Source organism: Myodes glareolus, chromosome 5 (assembly GCF_982192425.1).
Source record: "Myodes glareolus chromosome 5, mMyoGla1.1, whole genome shotgun sequence".
NCBI lineage: Eukaryota > Metazoa > Chordata > Mammalia > Rodentia > Cricetidae > Myodes > Myodes glareolus.
Genome location: NC_142030.1, coordinates 33,091,667 through 33,116,236, shown reverse-complemented (window position 1 = coordinate 33,116,236; position 24,570 = coordinate 33,091,667). Strand labels below are relative to the sequence as shown.

The window sequence follows — 24,570 nt, the reverse complement described above, 5'->3', positions numbered from 1 at the left end:
TTTTGTTTTGAAGAGACTTTGGGAGGTGGTGAAGGTAACAGAACCTCACAGCTATTTCCAGATACTATTTTGGAGTCGAAGACTTAATGGCTAATGAAGACCTCCAGGTTTATATCTCTGTGTGGCAGGTGGGAACCGGGCTTGCCTCTTCCATAACGGTGTAAACACCTAGTATAGTTGACTCAGATCCGGGTGCCAGGAGTGGGACTGATTCTGTGTCTTGCCCTTTGCCCTTTGTTTTTGTTTTGTTTTTTTTTTTTTTTTTCAGAGCGAAATAACAGAACTGTATGTGTGTGCTGTATTGGCCTGTACTGTATTCCGACAGGGTACTTCACTGCCTGCTGTTGCCTTCTTGCCCTAGAGGCTGTCCTTTAGCCTAGCATCTGTGGTTCAGTGACTCCGGAGCTGCCCACACAGAAGGAATGACTGGGTTATACAGTGAAGTTGCTGAAGCTGTGCCCACCACACAAGTTATTTTGTTTCCTCCAATTGCCCCGTCATTAGAGCTCATCCAGCTGTCATCCTTACTGGTCATTTTCTCTCGACTCCCTTTGTTTTCTTCATTTACACCATCGTCAGGTTCCTTTGACTGTTTCCATGTTTGCCATAACTGTGTGTGTGTGTTGGGGGAGAGGGGGTCGGAGCACAGGCTGTTGAGGGCACATGTAGAGGCCAGAGGTAGACATTAGGAATATGAGGTGTCTTCCTCAATTGCTGTCGAGAATCTCTCACTGAACCCGGAACTTGCATATTCAGCTGGACTGACTGGACAGGATGGCCCTGGAATCGGACTGTTCTCCAGAGGACGCACATGGACATCCTTGCCTCTTACGTGGCGCTGGGATTCAAACTCGGGCCCTCACGCTTGCACACAGCCACTTTATCCACAGGGCTGTTGCTCTGGCCGTATTTTCTTCCCTGCCTCTTTTTCATTTCATTTTGTCCTCTTCCTCTCCGTCTTCCTTCCCTCCTTCCTCCTCTTCTTTTAAATGCTTTCTTCTCTTGTCTATTTTGTGCTGGTTTTTAAATACATAATAAGCAATTGTTGCTTTGTTTTCATTCATAACAGAGTGTTTAGTAACAATTTTTACTGCTTGTGGCAATTTTCTGGTGAGTAATCTTCAATTTCTTTTCTTATAGTAGTTTTCAAAATATCTTTGGCTTTTTGTTTACTCGGTTCAGAACGAATGAATCTTTGCAGCGTAGTTTGGGTTTATTTGTGGAGTTTATATGGGGTAGACAAGGCTGTGTGTTGATAATTGCCTTCCCTCTGCGCTTTGAAGAGATTTATTTTTCTGATATTGAAAAGTCTACTATTGTTCAGCTCACCATAAAAAAAAATCACTGACTGTACCAGCTTTTTCAAATTAAAATTATGGTGTGGGTGGTGGAGCGCATGCCAGGTGGTTGGTTCTCTTCCACCTTTATTTGGGATCTGTAGTGTGAACTCAGGCCGCCACAGCTTTCTCCACTGAGACATCAGGATGATCCCAAATAACTGTATCTTTAAAGGTCATGCTTTCCCACATTTGCTTCTGCATTCCCTTCTTAAACGCTTCTGAGACCTACGATTTCATAAGACTGTGTCTTACTATAGGGTTCTCTTTTATCCTGAATTTATTATTTCTGCGTTTCATTATCGGAAATGAGGCTTTCCTGTAATTACTTCATAGGAATATTGTGGGATATCATATGTGGTTTTCCTGTCTCTACCCTACTCTTTGTTTCTGCCATTTTTGTGCTATATATTTTTTTAATCTAAAGATTTTTTTTAATTTGAACCTTATGTATCTAGGTGTTTGCCTAAATATTTGTCCGTGCACCCCATGCGTGCAGTGCCCAAGGAGCTGAGAAGGGGGCATCAGACCCTCTGTAACTGGAATTACAGATGGTTGTTAGCAGCCATGTGAGTGCTGGGTACCAAACCCAGGTCCTATTTAAAAGCAGCAAGTGCTCTTAACCACTGAGCATCTCTCCAGCCCTTCATGCTATGTCTTAAGCATTGTTTCTTGCCAGCTCTAATTCTCATCTCTTACAGACCTCTTCATCTGACTCTATTTAATAATCCGTCACTCTTTGATCTGCTTAAGGGCCCACTGGGCAGTTTCAGTCATCATCAATGCCTTTGGCATTTTTCACTTGGGTTCCAATCATCTGACTTTGCTGGGGGTCTCATTTTGCTGTGTTCTTTTGACTCCCTTGAATAATAATTTCTTTGTGTGTTTTGTAATGTTGAACATTTTGTTGACTCTAATTGGAATGTCCTGTGTAGTCTGGGGCAAGAGTTCCTATAGAGGGGGCGTGGACTGACATTTCCAGACGTCTCAGGAATGTGAACATCTTCAGAATTTTGTACTTCAATACTTTTATCTTGTTGCGTGGGTTGTCAGAATTTGCATTCCCAACTCACTGTAAACAAAAGCTTTGGTTATCACTTCTGTAGAGTGTGGTGTCCACAGCCTAACTTTGCTAAGGCAGATGGGCAAGCTGCCAAGAGACCAAAGACAATACCCAGACGTGGGAGAGTCCAGTGATAATGGAGACCATTAGCACTTATCCCTCCACGGTACTTCCTAGGCACTCTGCTCACTCCAGGTAAAGGGGTTGTAGGCAAGCTGACTAAGCTGTCTGTCTTATTAGCTGCCTTTGTTTCCGTATGTTCAGCATCCCAGGGTTGAGCTGTCTTTAGGGGACATGTAGCCAAACAAGTTCTCTCTGCTTCTCACAGGTAACAGCACTGGCCTGTTGGTTCCCAGTGTCCCCCTCTGTGGTCTTCAGGAAAGCAATTACCAGGGCATTCTGGTCCTGCTCCTCCCTCATTGTCTCTTTTTACTTGAAGGATCCTTGGGGTCAGAAATGGATTCTCAGGGATCATACTGGGGGGATACTCATCCCTTCTCTGGAGATAGTGGTGGTTTTTTTATTTTCCTACTTAGAACAGAGCAGAAGATGAGATACACGGTTCCAGGTCCAGCAGTTACTTTTCCAGGCAGGCAGGTGTGTGTGGTTTTTTCCATCTGTTTTCTTTTTTTAAGATTTATTTCTTTTATGTACATGGTGTTTTATCTGCATGTACACCTGCATGCCAGAAGAGGGCATCAGAATACATTATGTATGGCTGTGAGCCACCATGTGGGTGCTGGGAATTGAACTCAGGACCTCTGGAAGACCTGCCAGTGCTCTTAACTGCTGAGCCATCTCTCCAGCCCTCCGTCTTCAGTGAGGGAATAATTCTTCAAGTCTTCTTCGCTAGATGCACAGATCTCACCACAACCCTAAGATTTTTTTTTTCTTAGACTGTCTCTGACAATTAAAAACTATACGTCTTAGATACCAGGCTTGGGAAATGTTCCAATCCTACCTTACCATTCTGGTTTATAACTTATTTTTTATTTAAAAGACTTTATTTTTAAGAAAATCTTTAGGTTCATAGTAAAATCGAACAGAAATTACAGTTACCCTGTACCCATTGTCCTGATTCTTATGCAGCCTGCATCATTATCAGCATCCTGGACCAGAGGCAGAGGGTGGTACATTTGATACAGGTGATAAACATGCATTGGCCCATCATCATCCGACAAAGCTCGTAGTTTATATTAGGATTTGCTCTGCCCATCGTATTTGCAGACCCTCTTTTGGACACAGACACAGTGGTTATAGATAGTCCTTCACCCTACAGGAAGGAGGAGGCTATCGAAATCCAGCAGTCCTGCAGACCTGGGCTCAGAGCTGAGCTCGCCTGGCTCCAGGCCCACATAACTGTGAATGAGGAGCTCCTTACGCCAAGCAGTTTCCCAGCCATGAGATCGAGATCGGGCCTGCAGTCTCTGCTGATTCATACAGGACAGGGCTCACTTGTCACCAGAAGGCAGGGCCACTGACCACTGCATGGGCTGTCAGCTGTTAGACATTCAACCCTCCTTTTCCAGCTACGCAGTAGTTACTTTTCTGTGCCTGTGATACAAATATAGAAGAGGTGATTTTGGCCTGCAGCTCTAAAGAGCTATAGTGCATACTAGCGGAGACACATGGAGCAGGCATCTGGAGCAGGAAGCTGAGAGAATCTGTCTTCAACCACAAAGGCAAAGCCGAGATGCTCTCAAAGCTCCACCCTTCAGCGACAGTTTCTTCAAGGCCGCACCACCTCCACCAGCAACACCAGCAGAGATCCAAGTTTACTTGAACCACGGGGGTGCATTTCTCCTTCAGACCATTGCATCCTGACTGGGCCCCATTGCCATTTCCCACCCAGACTCTGCAGTGGACGCCTCCAGGCCCCACGCTATGGCTGTTCCCAGCACTGGAACCCCTCAACCTGGTACCTCGCTCCAGTGTTCTGAGTCTCTGAGAAACACTGCCAGGGACTTCTCCAGTGCTGGCCTGTCGTACCAGGCAAATGCTTACCCTAGATTTAAGGCTGGGGAAGAGAGGAATTCTGTGACTAGGATTGCCATCTGGGACACCAGGGCTGCCAGGCTTGCCTTGTGCGCCTTCCTCCCTGGGGTGCCAGGGCTGGAGCTGAGGCTCGCTGCTTTTCACTGCAGCAGCTTTGTGTTTCTCCATCCTTGCGAGATTCCCTCGGTTCCTTCTTGATTGCCAGTGTTCTCCTTCCCACCCCACCCCCCCCCCTTGGCATGTAGTTCTGCCCTAGAATGTACTTACCTTGGCCCTTCTGACCTGCAGAGGAAATGCTAACCTTTGGCTTAGCCTGGAAGCACCTGCTGTGTGTGCCAAGCTGCGCTGACCTGTGGCTTCGGTGTCTGGTAGTCATCTAGGAATTTACAGCCATAGCCTTGAATCCTGCACTCCTCCTTCTTCTCCTTGGGCAGGTTTCCTATTCGCGTGTTCACAGACTTGTAATCGTCCCATAGTGTGTGTGTCCCTGCTTTCTTTTTGAAGTTTTTAGTGGTTGTCGTTCATTCATTTGAAAGACAGTTTTGCTGTATTGTGGTGCTTGCCCCAGACAGACCTCCCTTTCCTGGCTTCCTGAGTCCTTTTATTTGGAGCTTCTATTGCCAGATTAAGGTAAAGAGATTGTCTTCTCAGCCTCTCAGCCATGTCTATTCTACTAAGGGACAACTAAGGGATTCTTTGTTTCTGTTAGTGTTTTTTTTTGTTTTTTTGTTTTTTTTTTTTTTGTTTTTTATTTCAGCACCTTTTTTATACCTTCTTAAAATTTCCTCTTTTGCTTACCTGGAAGAACCCATCTGTTCTTCCACCATGTCATTTTTTTTTTTTTTTTTTTTTTGCCACAACTGAGCCCTTAGCATAGTTGTCATAGTTATTATAAGTGTTATTCTGATACGTGCGTACTGTCTTTTCAAACTTTGGTTTTGACGTTTTAGTATCCTTGCAAATTTTTGTTGAGAAGGTTGGAGAGATGATTCAGAAGTTAAGAGCACAGTGGTCCTGAGTTCAATTCCCAGCAACCACATCGTGGCTCACGACCATTTAGAATGAGATCTGGTGCCCTCTTCTGGCAGGCAGGCATATATGCAGGCAGAACACTGTATGCATAATAAATAAGTAAATAAATAAATAAATCTTTAAAGAAAAATTTGTTGTTGTTGAGAGAATGACATCATGCTCTGGTAAAGCAAGCAGCTGCAGTAACCAGGCATTTAGTAATGAGGTGGTGGTGTGGAGAGCCCACCAGAGAAGACCACTCACCAGGTGAACGTCATTCCAGCTGGCTGGAACTATACTCAGGGATTCAGGACCCAAGTGAGTGCCCAGTGATTAGAGTAAGGGATTTTTAGAGGCTAAAACCACATCCTGATGTCTCTGTCTTGGCAGTTGCAGTGGGTGGTTTTGTGCCTGAGAGAAGTGTAACTGACGATAAGATAAGCGGTCAGCGGCAGCTGGAGGTTTCCCTAAGCAGGCAATTTAACAGAAGCTTACCTAAATTAGCTGGGGCATCTTGACCTTGGGTTCCTAGAACAGAGTTGAGTAATTTTCCACAGAGCTTACCAACAAAGAGATCAAATTCCAGTCCAATCTAAAATGGCCGCAGCAGTAATATAAGATGGAGGAACCTCTGCACTGTCCTGCTGTCACAGTACCAAGAGAGGAGTTTACAGGTATGTCTTGGACTGTCTGTACCCTTGTACCTTTGACTTTGGACTCAGGGCTCTCCCACAAGGTAGGGGGGAAAGGACAGAAGGAGCTAATGGGGAGATTTCCCTCCCACGTGGCAGCAGGAGAGGGCTAGAGTTAGCGGTTCTCTTTCTCCAGGTCTGTTAGTTCAGAGAAACTCTCCCAAGGTTAAGCTTTGATAATTCAGTTTCTTAACAGGGTGGGCCTTCGGAAGAACAGAAACTCTTGTGACTTCCCCTGACCCTCCCAGAAGTGGGACGAGGGCTTTTCTCTAATCTTCATTGTGAAAATCTAGCCTTCTTAGAGGCACGCTCAGACTGGTCCCTGGGCCTGTCCATCTCAGCCTCACCCATGCTGAGCCTTTTGCAATTTTCAATTACCAGTTAGGCTTCCAGGTTCTGGGGGCCAAGGAGCTTTCTGATTGCTCCTAGGCCTCTGTCCTCCAAGTGAGGTTCTCTGTATTTGTGCGTATGCTAATGTACAGTGTGGTCTGCTCCAGGGCCTCAGTTCCCTGCCATATCTGACGAAAGCTCCTGATCCCCAGTTTGTTAGGAGGATAAAGTCTCCGTATCTATGCTTCCTGTGGGCCAAACTAGAAACTTGAACTCTCTGCTATCTATTTATTTATTTATTATGTACACAGTCTCCATGCTTCCATGCATGCCAGAAAAGGGCACCAGATCTCATTATAGATCATTGTAAGCCACAATGAATTGAACTCAGGACCTCTGGAAGAGCAGTCAAGTCCTTTAACCTCTGAACTATCTCTCCAGCCCCTTGCTATTGTTTTTAATAGTTGTCATTTATTAGAAAAACAGTGTAACATTAAAGAAAACGTAACAACAACAACAAAAAAGATAGGGTCTGTCTATGTAGACCAGGCTGGCCTCAAAACCACGGTGATCCACCTGCCTCTGTCTCCCCCAATGCTGAGATCAAAAGTGTGCACCACCACTGCCCAGCAAAGAAAACATTTTAAGCAATTCCAGTACAGGAGGCAGAGGCAGGAGGATCACTGCAAGTTCAAGGCCAGCCCCATCTAGGTAGGAGACCCTGTCTCAAAACAAAGCAGAACCCCAGAACAAGGTGAGTCTCCACGAGATAACGTGTGTGCTCCCACTCCCTGGCCGCCTGCCGCCTTTGCTGGCACGCGTACATACTTTACCCAGCAGCTGGTGCTGGCGCTGGCGCTGTTGCTATGGACAGTTTCCGATTAAAGGACATATTAGGCGTATTTCATTATCAAGGTTCTTCTTAATTATGTTTTAACCTTCTGCCTAATGTTCTGTGTCGCTGATGTGCATTGATTTCCGCGATTTTCTTCCTACTGCTCATCGCTTTCCTGTTAGACCGGACCTCCAGGATCAGCCACGTCAGGGAATGGAACAGTGAGCACTCCACATCAGATGCTTTGTTTTCAACTTACAGGTGAAGGAGTGAAAGCTTCGTTTTCTCGCCTTATTTTATTACAAGGCTCAGAACTGGTCTTTAGGCCCCTGCAGACTGAAGCCTGAATGCCCTTTTCATTTACTTCCATGTTACGCTGTCACTCACCTCCTCCGTTTGAATGACTCCCTGAGATAAAGCCCGTGAAGCAAACTGTGACTCACTCCGAACACCAGTTTTCAGATCTGTTTGGGCCAGTTAGAGATTGCTGTTATCACTTTACTTGCTTGCCTTAATTTTTTTCTAAACTCAAAGTTTGGGAAGGTACCAGTTTGAATTGGTTTTCTAGGGAAGTTCGGAGGCTTTTCCCATGCCTGTGGTTCGCCTGTCTGCCTGATGGGCCTCCTGATGTTCAAATGTTGTGTGTAGATTCTGTCAGTCTGTTCTTTGACCGTTTTAACTGCTCCGTCTCTTAGACAGCTGTCCCAAATATCTGCTGTCCGGTAGTTGTTTCTGTGTCATAAGATATTTGAACTTATTTCCACATCGTTGTTTAGCCGCCCCAGGTGTATTTATTCTACCTTTCCTCCATGTTTTGATTGAGGCATTAAAAGACTGTGTGAACTTTGACATGTGTGGCTTTCGTCCCTTTTGAGGTAAAGGGCCACCTCTCTCCAGCCAAGGAACTGGAATGTCTACCTCAGCTTTGCAGTAAATGCTAAGAAGTGTAGAACCTACAATGTTCATGGAAGGGGCTGAACCCTCCCTTCCCGGCCACAGCCGCAGCACCCTTGGCATGCCCCAGGTCTGGAGGACTTGGCCCCTCAAACTTGGTAAAGCTGCGGGATTTGAGAAAACAGGCCACGGGCCTGTCCAGTTAAGAGACTGGAAAGCATAGGACAGTTGGCCTTGTGTCAGGATCAGGACGCAGCTGAGACTGAGCTGGGATCTTTGCTATAGAAATAGACGTCATTAATCACATAATGCCTGATTTAACCAAATCAGACCAGGCAGAAATGCTGGGTGCCGCTCAGTGAGTCACTCCTGAGCGGACTCCTGAGTCACTCCTGAGCAGTGTGGACTCTGCACTGCTGTTGCTGAGAAAATGTGCTGAGTGGGCAAACAGGCCCGAACAGGGAGCTGTCATTTTTATCATGTCCTGCCCTCTGTCTGAACACCACTGGCCTCTCTTAGTCCCATACGGTCTGTCACATGCTCTTCCTCTTCCTGATCTAGGAACTGATGACATCAAGATCCATGAGTTTTTCTGTTCCTCTCTCGCTGGACATAGTTACCTTTGCCAATTTGTGCCCCTCAGCTCTCCGCGGGGGAAGGCACCTTCACTTGCTACCTGTAGGACTCTTAGCTTTGGCCTTTGTGCACGCTCTCTCTCGCGCTCACTCTTATTCCCTCGCTCTCTCACGCGCTTACTCCCCCCCCCCCCCCGCGCTCTCTCCTCTCTCTCTCTCTCTCTCTCTCTCTCTCTCTCCTCTCCCTCTCTCCCACTTCCTACCATCACTTGTTGCGTTTCTTACAGACTGCCCTGTGAAGGATTATCATTTTGATGTGAGGCGCAGGAGCAGTCTTTGGCCCTCTCACCTAGGGCCTGCCTGTCTTCAGCTCTTCCAGAGGACTGGCATTATAAGAGCACATGGTGACAGGACTGACTGGAACAGACGTCCGGTTCCGTCTGCCACATGTCTAGACATTGTGACCTTCATTCACGTGAGATTAGGTGCCCACCATACATTTAATAGAAAAAGGCAGCCTTCATGCTGTCTTCTGAGATTGTCATCCCTGGCAAGGTTGACAGGTGACTCCAGGCCAGTTGTGTTGCCCCCTTTGAGTCTTTTAAAGGTGGTTCTTATGACTTAAATTTTAATTAATTCAACAGGAAAATGGGGGAGAAATTTCCACAATTCCCTCTTGATGCCTATTGAGGCGCACTTTGAATCATCTATTTTAAGACAAACTCTCACTGTATTACCCAGACTGGTCTTGAACTAAGTAATCCTCTTGCCTCCGTCTCCTGAAAAGTTGGGATTATAGTTTCAAAACACTATCCCTTGGTGATCATGAAAACACTTTGAAATCTACCCAGATCCCATTAGCTGTATGGGAAAAACTCCTGAGAAATAAAGGTGACACTTATGACGCCTGGTTTAGGAAGGCCAAATAAAAAAAAATCAGATATATTAAGTTTTCTTTTTTCATTATGAAGTAGGTGAGGGGAGGAGGGAAACAGAACCCATCTGCTACTGCCTGTCAAATACCCACGGGTGGTAGTGATTCTCAGGTGGACCACCAGGTGGCAGTCACACCTGTAAAATCAGAGCGCTAGGCTTTCCCACATTGGATGGCACACACCAAGACCCCAAGATTTAAATTCCAATGTAAAGAGCAAACAACAACCACCTCCTTACAGAAATCCTTTGGCAGTGCAGGAGGATGCCTGCCACCGTGGGCCAGGACCTAGGGCCTTGCACAAACTGGCCAGGTGCTGGGCTGCAGAGCCAGAGCTTCAGTTCAGGAGGTTTTTACTCAACTGAACCTCATCTCAGAGAAAGAAAGACTGCATTTAGGCTAACATGTCATGATCTCTGGATTTCTCTTTTAGTTTAAGCTGTTTAGTGAGTGAAACAGAACTTGGTCCCTGTCCAAGGCACAGTACCAAGCCATTTCCGCCTCATCTTTAAAGTCACACCTCAGAGGACTTGGCACTTTCCTTATTGCTCTTGTGGGTTCAGCCATGACTTTGCACATCACCGGTTGCGTTGCCACTGTGTGTATTTACAGTTGACCTTTTCAATTGGGTTGCAGGCTATCACCCAGGTAGCCCAGCAATGGCTCCCTCAGGACAGAAAGGCCAAAATCAGTTCACTGTTTAGACTGTGAAGCTGGGGTCCGGGCAGATTCGTGGGGAACTGCTGGTGTTCAGTCTACAGTGGAATCCTGAAGAAATCTGATTTATCACCAGCAGCCACAGTATGGATGAATTGGTCAGGTAGACTGAGGTAGGCAGGCAAAAGGCAAAGTTTCCTCCTGTGTATTCATTTATGTGACCTGCTACCAGAAGGTGAGGCCCAGACATAGATAGATCTTCCTGCTTCAAATAATTTTTAAAAAGAAAGAAAAAAAAAAACTTGATAAAGTGTCTAGTAGCTTAGGTTTTAGTTGATTCCAGATGTAGTCAAGTTGACAACCAAGATTAGTCATAGTATGTTCACCCCTTGTCAACTTGACACACAATGACATCTTTATATGTGCTAAATTTCCAAATGAAAACAATCACCAGGCCATAATTCTGTTTAAGACTGTAGGCCTGTTAGAGAGGTCCACAAGAGCCCAGAAAGGAGTATAACAAAGGTTTATTTTATTGGGGGTTAAAACTGACAGTAAGGGTAGAGATCCACAGTCTTCTGTCGGTGCTGGAAGCTGGGAACCGTATCCAGCAAAGAAAGGAACATGCACACTTTTCATCCATACTTATAGTGTCTCAGACCACGCCCAAATGGGCTGGTATCTAAAAGCCTATTGGCTGAAGGAGTTCCCACAACATAACACCTCTAATGAGATGTGGGAGGGGGACAAGTGATGTGTACAGAGGTCTTCAGTCCAGGGAACAGACACTGCTCTTCCTCTCATTCCACTGACCACCGCTTCCCACCTGCATCCACTGGCCACCCCTTCCCACCTGCATCCTCTGGCCACCCCTTCCCACCTGCATCCACTGGCCACCCCTTCCCACCTGCATCCTCTGGCCACCCCTTCCCACCTGCATCCACTGGCCACCCCTTCCCACCTGCATCCACTGGCCACCCCTTCCCACCTGCATCCTCTGGCCACCCCTTCCCACCTGCATCCACTGGCCACCCTTTCCCACCTGCATTCACTGGCCACCCCTTCCCACCTGCATCCACTGGCCACCCCTTCCCACCTGCATCCTCTGGCCACCCCTTCCCACCTGCATTCACTGGCCACCCCTTCCCACCTGCATCCACTGGCCACCCCTTCCCACCTGCTTCCTGTACTCCAGCCATGCAGCTCATCTGCCATCTCTTGGAGGGCATGCTGCTACCTTGCACCCTCCTCCAGGTCCAGTGTGCCTTCTCACGGCTGCCTCAGGTCAGAGCTTGGCTTAGAATCACCACCCCGATGACCTTCCTGTCCACACTGTCACGAACTGTGCACTCTCACTGTCTGTGTCTCCTTTGCACATATTGTTATCTGACATATAGAAACTGATGTCTTTAAGTCCAGCCTCCTGTGCATCCAGTGATGAGCTCCAAGAGGCCCTGTTTGCTTACTGATGCATTCCAGACATGTGCCTGGGCCTGGCTCAGTTGGCTAATATGTGGGTGTCTGAAGTATCTTCTTAGAAGTAGGGTACCTCAGAGACCAGACCCTGTCACAGAGGGCAGGCACATTGTCTCTACAGCTGTATATTGGTCGAGGCCCTGCCACAGTTCAGTTCCCTGTGTCCTGCAGTAAAAGGACTGTGTTACCACCATGTTGGGCCAGATACTTACTTCTGGCTGTTGTTTGGTTAAGGTCCTGGCCATCTCCAAAGATGGGTCACTGGTTGGGTTTCCGAGAACTCCTTGGTTCCAGAGCCCCTGTTCCAGGAAGCCCTGTATCCCAGTATTGTACATTTGGTCATGAGTCAGCACCTAGCAACTGCCTCATCTACATATATCTAGAAGTGCTGGCCACTCTAGAACATCCCTTCCTCCCTCTCTGCTCCCTCCTTAACACAAGCTGCCCTTGAACTCTGTTTCAAGGTAAGGATGACCTTGACTTTCTTTTTGTTTTGCAGTGTGTGGTATATGTGATGTGTGTGCCCATGTGCCCATGGTAGAGGCCAGCATCAGCAGACTTCCTCTAGCATTCTCTACTATTTTTTTCTTATTTGAGACAGAGCTTCTCATTGATCCGGGGTTCAGTGGCTAGCCTGACTGATTGGTGAGTCTCCACGATCAACCTATGTCCGTCCCTCACAGTGCTGGGGTTACAGGTGTGCCCTCATGCCAGCTTTTATGTGGATGCTGGGGTCTGAATTTAGAGCCACTTTACTCACCAAGCCATCTCCCCTGTTCCAGGACCTTGCACTAATGATTCTTCTGCATCTACCTTTTGGGTGTTGGGATTCCAGGGATACACTCCACAATGGCTGGTTTGTGCAGTGCTAGGATCAAAGCCAAGGCTTTGTGCATGTCAGATGAGCGCTCTGACAGCTGAGCTACCTCCCTAGTCCCCGACTCTGTCACTTTAAAACTGAGCACCCCTTCTGCTGCTGCTGAGCCCTTCGGCGTCCTTGCTCAGCCTCGTTATGTTTTTCCTGAGACTGTGTGATGCCAAGTGCAGAGAGAAAGCCAGCTTCACAGCACTGGTGAGAATGTCTCCTGCTTCGCTGCCATTGGGGAAGGGCAAACTCTTGCAGCTATTTTTATCGTAATTAGTCATTCTCTCCTAACTCATTAAGCCTGAGTCTTTGAAGCGTGAATACCTGGTTAACTGTGCACAGCCTCTAATTATCGATCTACCTTTGTACACACACACACACACACACACACACACACACACACAGTTGCAATTTGGAACTTTCCTACTGTGCTCCTTCTACAAAGAATACAAATTTCATTTTCTGGAAATAGAAAGGAATGTGGTATTTTGCTGGCCCTCCAGTTTCCTTGTTATTTCCTTGGATTGCAGTTAGATGTTCTGGATTAGAGTTAGATATCTGTATCTCAGGGCCTGGGTAAGGCTCAGTGGTAGAGCCCTAGGCAACCATTTGTGAGTTCCATTCCTTCCCTGTGTGCTCACATCTGTTACACAGAAACTGTCAAGGCCCTTCCTAGCCTGGGAGTTCCTGACTTGCCACCAGCAAGGCCTTCCTTGTGTGTCTTTCGACCTCAGCCTGTTTCCACACCTTGTCAAGGGGCCATCAACTTGGACTTTAAAAGTATTGTCACTGTTACTGTGACCTCGCCCAGGCTGCCCGCTTATCATCCTTTCAAAGTGGAATGCAAAGTAGATTTTTTTTTTGAAGCATGTAAAATTATTCCTTGGTGTCTTTGGAGACAAAGTTCCAGTAAGAAAGCTTATCAATTACTCCTTTGTGTCCACTCCAAAACTCGTGACTGCTCACTCAAAGGCCCTTGTTCTTGCCATACAACATTGCTTACAGTGTCCAGATGAGTGGCAGCAAACCCTGGGCTTTGTATGGTCCATTTATTCCCTGGTGGAACAAATGGCAGTTTCAGATGGGATGGGGGTGGGGGTGGGAAGAAGGCATCTCCCCGAGGAGAGTTGGATGTTGAAGGGTTCTGAATGAGGATCCCTATGTCTAGTCTGTGGCTGTAATAAATATGGCTTGTTTCTGGAACTTTTAGCCAAATAATAATAATAAAAAAAACTAATAGCAGCCCAGGCAGTTTGTTTGGGATATAAACATAAGCATCCTGAGTTGAGACTTGGATGTCATTTTTTTTGGGATGGGATGCCATTTTAAAGAACAGCAGTGGGATTCCTTGTTGTCATTGTTACGTTGGCTTTGAACCAGAATTCTTCTTGGGCAGTTGTCAGCCCCTGTCTGTCTTCATAGGGCAGTCGCTTGCCTGTGGTACACCTCCAGGGGAGGAGCTTAGCTAGGAAACCAGGGTGTTTTTTCAAGGCACAATTGGGCCAGTCACTGAAAAACAGTAGTAACACATGCAGTTATGGAGAGTAACCATTTCTATGTCAGGGACAGGACAAGGGAGAATACAGAAGTGTCATTCACTGTGTCTTTGGTAAGTAGCGTCTACTCACAACAAAAGTCCAATTTATTTTCTGGAAAAATTCCATGTTATCACTGTAAGAAGGAATTTTATCCCCCCCCCCTTTTTTTTTGAGCCTATCCCGGAACTAGCTCTTGTAGACCAGGCTTGCCTCTGCCTCCCACGTGCTAGGATTATCGGCTTGCGTCACTGCTGCCCCAAATAGATACATGTTTTAGCGAGTGACTTGGAGTGGCATGGACAAAGGTGTAAAAAGCAGTGGCTGGCAAGACTCACCCAGGTTCGAGCGGAAAGCCTTGCAGGGCTCTGACTGGGAAACTTGTGTATGGCTGCCCTGCGGGTGATACAGCAAATGCTAGGACTACTGATGGCCCCCAAATAGACTGAAGAATGTCAGCTAGGAAGCTGCTCAGCGTTCAGGGGCCTCACGACCATTACAGCTGTCCTAGAGGGCTGACTTGTAGCACTGAGTCAGAAGGCACCGACAGAGCGTCAAATATATCACAGAAATTGTGTCAAAAATTCCTCACAGCTCCTGCAGCGCGCAGTGTAGGCGCCTGGCTCGCAAGGCAGCGGCGCATTGCAGGCGTCCTGCATGCTGTGTAAGGAAACAGAGGCAAACACCGAGTCTGTTTTGCAAATGTTCTGAAACCAGTCTATTAACACAGCGAGCCATTTGAAATGCAGCTCTACGTGTTTGGAGAGAAAAACACGGCTTTTATTGGGGACATGAAACAAACTCTTTGAGCCGCAGCATCGCTGCGGGCGAGTGTAATTGCCAGGATTAATAAATCACATCTGCGAAAGTTCAGTCCTTGGCAGCCCTCCTTATTCAGTTCTTCTCCCCTTGCCGGTTCGTTCCAGATTTATGGTCTGCATTATGTCTGGAGCCAGAACCACGACTGCCCTCTTCCTCCTCGGCTGTTGTGTGCTTGCCCTGGGCCTCGGCTCAGGCTCCCCGGAGAACCGCCAGGCCAAGCACTACATTGCTGCAGTGTATGAGCACCGGTCGTTCCTGAGCCCAAACCCTCTGGAGCTCACCAGCCGCCAACAGGCCCTGGAGCTCATGAAGCAGAACCTCGACATCTATGAACAGCAAGTGATGGCTGCAGCCCAGAAGGCAAGAGCCCTTTTTGGTCCTTAGCAGAGCCAGCTGCTCTGAGCAAGGAGAAACCGCAGCCTCTCAAGGTCCCCCTGAGAAATGCGTCAGCTTTCTGATCTGAGTTGATGGGTCAGCTGACTGGCATCTTGTTACTCAGAAGTTAGTCAGTGGCCCAACCAACCGCACATGGCAGCTTATTAAATCGGGCCCCACTTCTGACCTCCAGAGTCAGAACCAGCAAGCTAAGCAAGGTCATCTCCAGGGAATATTTCCCCCAAGCTGAAGAAGCCCTGCCTAGGTCTTCCTGTGGCTTTGCCTGGGATTTGACGGTGAAATGTAAACAAGAGCTGGAGTTGGGGCTGGCGCTCTAGCCGACTGTTCCAGAATGGGTGCAGTTTGGGCTGTGGGAATGTGCACAGCACATCCCTGGGGGATTAATGATATTCAGAAACAAACAACAACAACAACAAAAAAAACACTTGAACTATTGAACACAGTGAACTCCATGCTCAGAAAGGCGTTCAAAGCTTACAGGAACTTGTAAGTGCCCACGGAACTGCTGCTGGCTGTCTGCCCACTGTCTGTGGTGCACTTCGTGCAGATGGGGAGCCCTTAGTCCAGACAGAATAGGACCCCAGGCCCACACCCTTGTAACGACTTCCTGCTTGGCTGTCTTTCCTCTTCTGCCAGCCAGGAAGGGTGGGGGTGGAGGATAGGCTCCCCTGGGACAGGGAAGGAAGTGCTGCTCTCAGAAGAAGCTGTGGGGTGGGGAAGTCTGGAACCAAGAGAATCTGAGCTTCTTCCCTGTTGGTGGGGCCACCAAGCCCAGTTCTTGAGGAAAGCCTGCTGTGCTGAATGACAGTGAGCCCAAGCCCCATCTTTGCTGCCCGTGTGGACCTGGCCATGCCAACAGACCCCATCACCCCCATGCCACCTCATGACCCGAAAGGACATAGCTACCACTTCTTGGTGCATCTTAAAATCCTGGGCTAGTTAGCGTATATGGTTCAGCGTTCCTCGTGGATGGCACTCCTCTCTTGTCCCCACCTGGCACCTGGCTTCTTGGCCACCCTCGGTAGCTCAGAACGCACTACTTCCCAGGTCCATGTGTTCCACTGTGCTACTTCTGGGAAGGTTTTGACCACAGTCTGACCTTGAAAAGCCGCTGAGTTCCATCTTCTGCACACCTGCCCCAGTCCCCCAGGACTGAGCTTCCAGTCCTCTTCAGACTTCTGCTTAGAACTGTGGGCACAAATCCACTGTTGTGTGACAGAGTGGGCAGCAGGCTTCTCCCTGCCTTCTTGCTCCAGGTGATGTCCCCAGTAGACTCCTGGCAGTCACATCACAGTGTGTTTCCAAGGCACTTAGGACCTCCTGTTCCTTTACACACGAGGCTGTGTGCTGCCCCCCTGCACTCGGGCAGTCAGTTGACAACCTGAGCAGGCCTTCCCATCGGAGCTGTTCCCTGCTCCAGCCTGTTGGGCTATTTAGGGATCTTTACTGACATCTACATAGCGTTCATGCATTTGATACTTATCCCTTTTATGTCTCTGCTGAAGTCAGTGTAAAATAAATCCCAGCTGTACTTTCAGGCCTCCTACCAGCACTAACCTACACAAGGGCAGGCCCTGTGGTGGAGGCATTGAATGGCACGGTGCCTCCTCAGCACCTGCAGGCTCACCTGGCTTCTCCATCTGTCCATGGTGACTACCGAATCTCCAGCTTGGAACTCCCATATATGGTTGTGTGAGTCGTGCCAGGGGCTCACAGGGCTGCTTTGTGTTGTCCAGCGCCTTAGCTCCTATGCTGCGTTTGTGGCATCCACGTCTTACATCAGATTCACTGAAGACAAGAGTTCCCCACAGGACCCCTGGCATAGAGGGACAACAAGTCCTCTTTAAAGATTAGACTGTGCAGTCCCAAGGGTTGGTGACTGTCATTCCTCAGGAGTTCTTGACCTCATTAGGCCTGTCAGGACCCAGCCGAAGCAGTGTAGTCAATGTGTAGACGAAACTGAAATGGTAGGCTCCATAAGACATTTTTGAAGTGTTTTTGTTTTGTTGTTTTGGTTTTTTTCTGAATAAAGGGAAACCTCTCTCCAAGTATAATTTTCAAAACGTTAAAAGAGTGACTCATAGCCAAGTGGTGGTGGCGCATGCCTTTAATCCCGGCAGAGGCAGAGGCAGGCAGATCTCTGTGAGTTCGAGGCCAGCCTGGTCTACAGAGTGAGTTCCAGGACAGCCAAGGCTACACAGAGAAACCCTGCTCAGACTCCCCCCGCCCAAGAAGAGAGTCATGCAAATACGTAATGAACAGTTTTTATTTAACTCATTTGATCATGGTAGGAATTTGAAAAGGGGAATGTTGCCAGTGACCCAGCAGTGACGGGGAGAATTTGTTGCTAGCTAAAATAAGCAACTGTCTAATGTTCCACAAGACACAGGTGCAGTTTTCAGTGTGAGGACTTGTTCCATTTTGATATTGATGAACCGGGCTCAACTGTTAGCTAGGCTGGCCATGAGCTCAGGAGTCTCCAACCTCTGCCTCCTTGGGGTAATCTTTTTTTTATTAATTAATTTATTTGTTTATAAAAATTTCCACTTCCTCCCCTCCTCCCCCTACCCTCCCATTCTCCCCACTCCCTCTCCTCCTCCCCCCCTACTCCCACCCCTCCCTCCTCTCCAGTCCTAAGAGCAGTCAGGGTTTCCTGCTCTGTGGGAAGTTCAAGTTCCTCTTGGGGTAATCTTTTAATTAACAAAAGCCAACAGTGGCATATTCTGTACATAATCAAATCGCCTAACTCTGTAGCAAGCCTGTGAATCTGGAAAGGCAGGCCATCTTCATCCTGAGTTTGTGATCAGTTTGTGTGCGCCATCAAGGCTCACTGTGCAAGGGGAAAGTAATGGCCACTCTGTGCTATGGGGAGCCTCACCAGTTTGTCGATGTGGATTAAGAATGTAAAACTTGCTGGGCAATGGTGGTGCACTGGAAAGCAGAGGCAGGACGATCTCTGTGAGTTTGAAGCTAGCCTGGCCTACAGAGTGAGTTTGAGGATAGCCAGGGCTACACAAAGAAACCCTGTCTTGAAAAACGAAAAAAAAAAAAAAAAGGAATGTAAAACTTCTGCTCTTTAACCCAGCGGTTTCACATGTGAAATTCATTTTATTCTAAGTGGAAGTCAGCTAAAGACCTGAACGCCTCTCAGTTAGGGTAGTGAGCACCACACACAGATAGCGGCCGCAGCTTTGGTTTTATGGCAGAGGTTGGATTCCGATGATCAATGGAGGAGAAATGGTGGCATCTTATGTATGAGGTGGCCATTACAGCTGGCATTTCTCCTTATTCTCTATGAGAGAGACAAATGGTACACAATGTACCATCCCGTCAGTACCCAGATACACAGGGAAAAGGACCAGCAGAATGGCAACAAGCATCTTTGTGTTAGAGATATGCACTGATTTATTTAAGGCTTTTGGTCTTGCAGATTTTTATATGGTTAAAATTTGGAGCTTTTATAACCAGAAGTGGGTAAACAAACCTAAATAAAATTGCAGTTCCCTGAGGAACTAAATGCTGGCGCGCCTGCTATTGTATATGGCATGCCATCACTACCTGACGCCTCCACTCTCTGCACTGGGCCAACATTCTTGGCTTGACATTTTAATCCACAGAACTGGAGAGCCCCCGGGAGAATGAGGTGAGAAGAGGGCTGAGGGCTGCCCTGTTTCTCTCTCCCTAAGTTGCTGTAGCTGCCACAGTGTGGGGAGAGGCCTACAGAGCAGCAAGAGCCTCTAAAGGGACCCTTAAGTCCCTGGCGGGAGCTGCTTTGTATCCAGCACACTTGCTGCTCATCCATGGCCCCCAGAGTCCAACTGTGACTACACAGTGGAATCTTTTAAGTAAACACTGCAGCCAGGGCTCACCCACATTCCAGTCGGCTGTTTTATGGATGGGCCTCCATATCAGAGTTTTCCCCAGAAGTTCCCCAGCTGACTTAGGCATGAGAGGATGGGCAAGAACAGCTGGACTAGAGACGTCCGCTCCCTCCTCCCTCCATCCCCACATGCTGGTCCTTCTTCCAGAACACTGGCACATGTGCGACCACTGTCCAGCACCTGGGCCTTTCCACTGAGCTGAGTTGAGCCATCTCCTTCCCAGCCCGTCAGTCAGCTTGTTGATGTTTGGCAGCCAAGAACGTGGTGCTTCCTTACCTCCCGACACTCTCCTCTGTCCTTCTACTTACAGGGTGTGCAGATTATAGTGTTCCCAGAAGATGGCATCCATGGGTTCAACTTCACAAGAACATCCATTTACCCATTCTTGGACTTTATGCCATCTCCCAGGCTGGTCAGGTGGAACCCCTGTCTGGAGCCCTTTCGGTTCAATGACACGGAGGTAGGTGAGGTCTAGGAGGCTGAGCGGAACCAGGTCCTTGGCCAAAAGCCACAGCATGCTACCTGAGGTCTGAAGGAGGTCTGGGATCCAAACCACCAAACCCAAACGCCCCACGCCCCATGTAAATTAATATAGGACATTACTCAGCTGCGGGGCTTTTCATTGGTGAATTACACAAGAAACACACGCAAATTCAAACTTTAAGCAAGTCAAGTTTGAACAAAATAAAACAGTGCCTGGCCCTCATCCACTGGCTTTCCTGGAGGCTTCCTTCCAACAGTGGTGTGCTGTGCTTTCTTTTCTCCCCCTCCACTGACCTCCGGCCTAGCAGGAGACCAGCTCCCTTCTTTTCCTGCTTGCTGTTTTAAGCACTGCTTCAGTGAGCATCCTGTACGTATGTTTTTGTAGGCATGTTCAAGTTTTCTTGCAAAACTCTTGGAAATGGAATTTAATTAGTTTAATTAGTACTTAATGTATTTTTCAAATACTAAATTTCGGGGTTAAAAGATGTTTGTCTCACTTTACATACCTCCAGTACTAACTTGTGAGCCTGTTTTTCTGCCCTTGGGTCAACATTGGATGCAATACTCCCTTGAGCTTTTGCCATTCTAACAAAGGTGAAGACTTGCTCCTTTAACCCTTCATTTACATTTTGTCGTCACTGTTGAGTTTCGTTGCAGGTGCTTCTTACGTTTGTCCCGTGACTCACCTGTTCATGGCCTTTGTACACTCTCACGGGTCTTTTCATACTGACTTATGATAGCTGTTTATATAGAGCGGACACAATACAGGAACTTCTTTACCGAAATATGATCCAAAAGGCAGTATTTAAACTTATTTAATTTATTATCCACCCCAGGTCCTCCAGCGCCTGAGTTGTATGGCCATCAGGGGACAGATGTTCTTGGTGGCCAATCTTGGAACAAAACAGCCTTGCCTTCGCAGTGACCCCAGGTGCCCACGTGACGGGCGATACCAGTTTAATACAAATGTGGTGTTCAGCCACAACGGCACCCTTGTTGCCCGCTACCGTAAGCACAACCTGTACTTTGAGGCAGCCTTTGATACCCCTGCTAACGTGGACCTCGTCACCTTTGATACCCCCTTTGCGGGCCAGTTTGGCATGTTCACTTGCTTTGACATCCTGTTCTTCGAGCCCGCCATCCAACTCCTCAGAGACTCCGAGGTGAAGCACATTGTGTACCCCACGGCCTGGATGAACCAGCTGCCGCTCTTGGCAGCCATTGAAATCCAGAAAGCATTCGCCACTGCCTTTGGTGTCAGTATTCTGGCAGCTAACATCCACCACCCGACTCTGGGGATGACCGGCAGTGGCATTCACACTCCTCTGAAGTCCTTTTGGTACCATGACATGGACAACCCCAAAGGCCACCTTATAATTGCCCAAGTAGCCACAAACCCCCTGGGACTTGTTGGGACAGAGAATGCAACTAGTGAAACGGACCCGTCCCATAGTAAGTTCTTAAAGATCCTGGCTGGTGACCTGTCCTGTGAGAAGGACGCCCAGGAAGTGCACTGTGAGGAGGCTGCCAAGTGGAACATGAACGCACCACCTACTTTCCACTCCGAGATGATGTATGACAACTTCACCCTGGTGCCCGTCTGGGGAAAGGAAGGCTATGTCCAGGTCTGCTCTAACGGTCTCTGCTGTCACTTACTGTATGAGAGGCCCACCCTGTCGGAAGAGCTGTATGCCCTGGGTGTCTTCGATGGGCTCCACACGGTACACGGCACTTACTACCTTCAAGTCTGTGCCCTGGTCAAGTGTGGGGGCCTTGGCTTTGACACTTGTGGGCAGGAGATCTCAGAGGCACAGGGCCTGTTTGACTTTCACCTGTGGGGGAACTTCAGCACTTCCTATATCTTTCCTTTGTTTCTCACCTCAGGGATGACTCTGGATACCCCTACCCAGCTCGGGTGGGAAAACGACCACTATTTCTTGAGGAAGAGTGGACTGTCCTCTGGTCTGGTGACCGCAGCTCTCTATGGGCGGTTGTATGAGAGGGACTAGAAGAAGTGTGTGGTTAGTGGAGCAGGCTGTGCCAGCATTGCCTTTCCACAGGACCGTCTCTACCCAGAGGGTGGAAAGCCACTTCCGTGGCACTGGGTCCCACCCTGGGAACTGTAAGAAGATGGGAGAGGCAGTTCCTTCTTCCTTTCTACATAATGACAGACATTTTGTGGTATTTTCTATTCACACTCTTTTTCAAGCCACGCCTTCTTCCTACTACGCAAATAGTTTTAAATGCTAAAATAACAAATAGACCTAAGTTGCTATTTTACAATCCCACAGAGCCCTGGTTGTTTTTTTTTTTTTCTATTTTGTTCTTTCATTGTTGATCTAGTGACATAGTGTCCATACTCTCCAAGCCTCAAACACTTTCTGTGGTAAGAAACAGACTCTCGAAGCAAAAGCTGTGTAAAGGGCTGCCATGGTGAATCATCCTATTCCAGTCAACAGGGACTCTGTTCGGATGCGGTGGCAAAGTCAGAGCTACCAACAGTGTCAGAAATGTAGCCCTAGAAACAGCTCTTCCAAACAGCAGGGAGGCGAGGCTTTCTCACATGCGCCTTGCTGTCGTGGACGGCTGTGTAGGCAGGTTTGGAAGAACTGCAGGAATGCGGTGCTGTGGAAGTGGGGAGGGGCTGGAAAATGTTGAGCAAGGCCAGTCTGGGAAAGCATGAGTAATAGAATTATTCCCTCCAAAGCATCTCATCCAGGGATTCCAGAGACCCTAGCCAATCGATTTAGCTGTGCTCAACTGTGTGGGCTACAGTAAGACCGCTCTAACTGAGTTTGCACCCAATAGGCCTCCCTCGTGCGGAGAGGCTGGGGCCCTAGAGAGCTAAGCTGTGGGAGCTGCCTGGCCAGCCTGCTGCAGTCACAAACTTTTGCTCAGCTCCTCACAGCAGGTGTTTTCTAAGGGCCCACGTGAGCACCGAGCAAGGACTGTCCACAGTAACAGCTGCACACCAGCAGCTGAGAAGCTATGGGCAGCACGGCGACGACGTTTCTAGGCCCCTGACACCTTCTCTGCAACCCATGTTTGAAAGCCACTTAGAAAGTACTTTACTTCTACACAGAGCAATTGTTTCTTTTATTTTTATTTATTATTTTATGATTTTTTGAGTACAGAATGGATAGTCTTCTGAAATTTGTCTCTTTTTTTCCCCCAACAGTAGAAAATATTTAATATACCACCTGATACGGAACAAAACGCTTGGAATCAATTTTTCCCCTTTGTCCATATATTCAAAGAATTGTAAAACTATTCAAGAAACAAGAGATGTAGAGGTGTTTCAGATACACTGGAGGAAAATGCTTAAAGCAAAACTTCTTAAACATATGCCACTGTGGGAGCCCAGGGCTATTCCCTGCTAATCCTGTTAAAATCCATTGTGTAGGAAGGCTGTGAGAAAGACATCTATGTACAAACCAAACATAATATTTTTTTCCCACTAGTCACAATAATCATTATTTCCTACAATAACAGATTTGAAAAACAAAACATTTCTTGAAAGCAAAACCTTCATTGAAGTACAATTAAGAACTGAGTATGACCTTAACAATTAAACAAGTAAAACCCTGTTTATTCCATGTCAGACTATCTTAGTTTTGGAGTGGGCAGCAACCATCATTCTGATAGGACTGGTTTTGACTTTAGGATCTTTCTGAGTGAGCTGCTTCTTGGTGTATAATGGGGGCTACTCATGCTTCCATTGAGTACAGGTAATTCATCTCAGCCTTAGGTGAAGACATGGAAGAGGTGTGTTCTGTGTGATGCAGGTCTGACCCTGTCCTTGCTCACACCTCCAATATTCCAGTTACAGTTAGGACAGACCAGAGCCCATTCCAGTCCCAATATGTAAAAATTCACAGGGCATTTACATATTCTCTTTGGTTGTATACCCTGCTCTCAAGAAAGACAAGAAAGCTAAGTTGTCAACCTGGAAGTTTCATCTGATCATCCCAGCCTCAAAGGACCAGAAACCGCTTGCTGTTGTTCCTTTCCTTTCCTGCCTTGCTTTTTATCTTCAGGGATGAAATTTGCCTCTTAAATGTTGCTATTTAACTCCTTTAAAAATCATGAGTGTATACAGAGAAACCCTGTCTTGAAAGACCAAAAGAAAAAAAAAACCATGAATGTGCATGTGAGTGTGTGTGTGTGTGTATACATGCGAGTGTGCCTGTGTATGTGGGCACATGTGCCATGGAGTCACTTGAGAGGCAGATTTCTGTGAGTTCTAGGCCAACTTAGTCTACATAGGAAGTTCCAGGACAATCAGGAATACTTAGTGCAACCCTGTCCCCCAAAACAACAAAATTATAAAACTGTATGAAATGAAAACTGCACTCTTCCCGTTGTCTGGCAGGGAAGTCCCTCTCTGGTCCTTGGCAGGGTAACTGAGGGTATCCTGGGTCCTGGTGGACAGCTCTTGCAAGTGTGAATTCGCTGTAAACCTCCTAGTGCTGTCCCAGCCCTGGGGCAAGCCATTATGCCGAAAGGGAAAGGCATCCGGTGGCCCCAGGCCTGGTTGACTCACAGCTTGCAAAGGCGTGGCATGAGTCAAGTCTTGAGAAAATGAGCAGGGCTGAACAATTCAGAATCCCTCAGGAAGTCCTAGGATTCCTGTGCCCTGGAACGGCCCCCAGGGAGAGTGCAGGACCTCTCCCACCAGATGACAGTCTCTGCCCGCTCTCTCAGTTCAGACATTGCCAGGAGGCGGAAGCTGGCAGGCTGGATTTTGCTCCAGATAAGGCTGTCCATAGTCGATGCTGCTTCCCTGCCC

At 47.7% G+C, this 24,570-nt stretch overlaps 1 protein-coding gene across 4 annotated transcripts in view; it reads left to right on the top strand.

Annotated features, from left to right (window-relative positions):
- Btd (biotinidase) overlaps window positions 1-22,069 on the top strand; it is a 35,036-nt gene extending 12,967 nt beyond the window's left edge. Inside the window, exons 1-5 of one of the 4 annotated variants that reach the window (XM_087906224.1) lie at window positions 5,919-6,080; window positions 12,299-12,444; window positions 15,126-15,381; window positions 19,609-19,758; window positions 20,618-22,069. In XM_087906224.1, the coding sequence (XP_087762350.1) occupies window positions 15,130-15,381; window positions 19,609-19,758; window positions 20,618-21,790 (1,575 nt within the window). In that variant the 5' untranslated portion in view covers window positions 5,919-6,080; window positions 12,299-12,444; window positions 15,126-15,129 and the 3' untranslated portion in view covers window positions 21,791-22,069. Of the gene's footprint in view, window positions 1-5,918; window positions 6,081-12,298; window positions 12,445-15,125; window positions 15,382-19,608; window positions 19,759-20,617 lie in introns of those variants that run through there. The other 3 variants (XM_048421289.3, XM_048421288.3, XM_048421291.3) reach the window with 3 other exon arrangements.
- The last annotated feature ends 2,501 nt before the right edge of the window (window positions 22,070-24,570 follow it).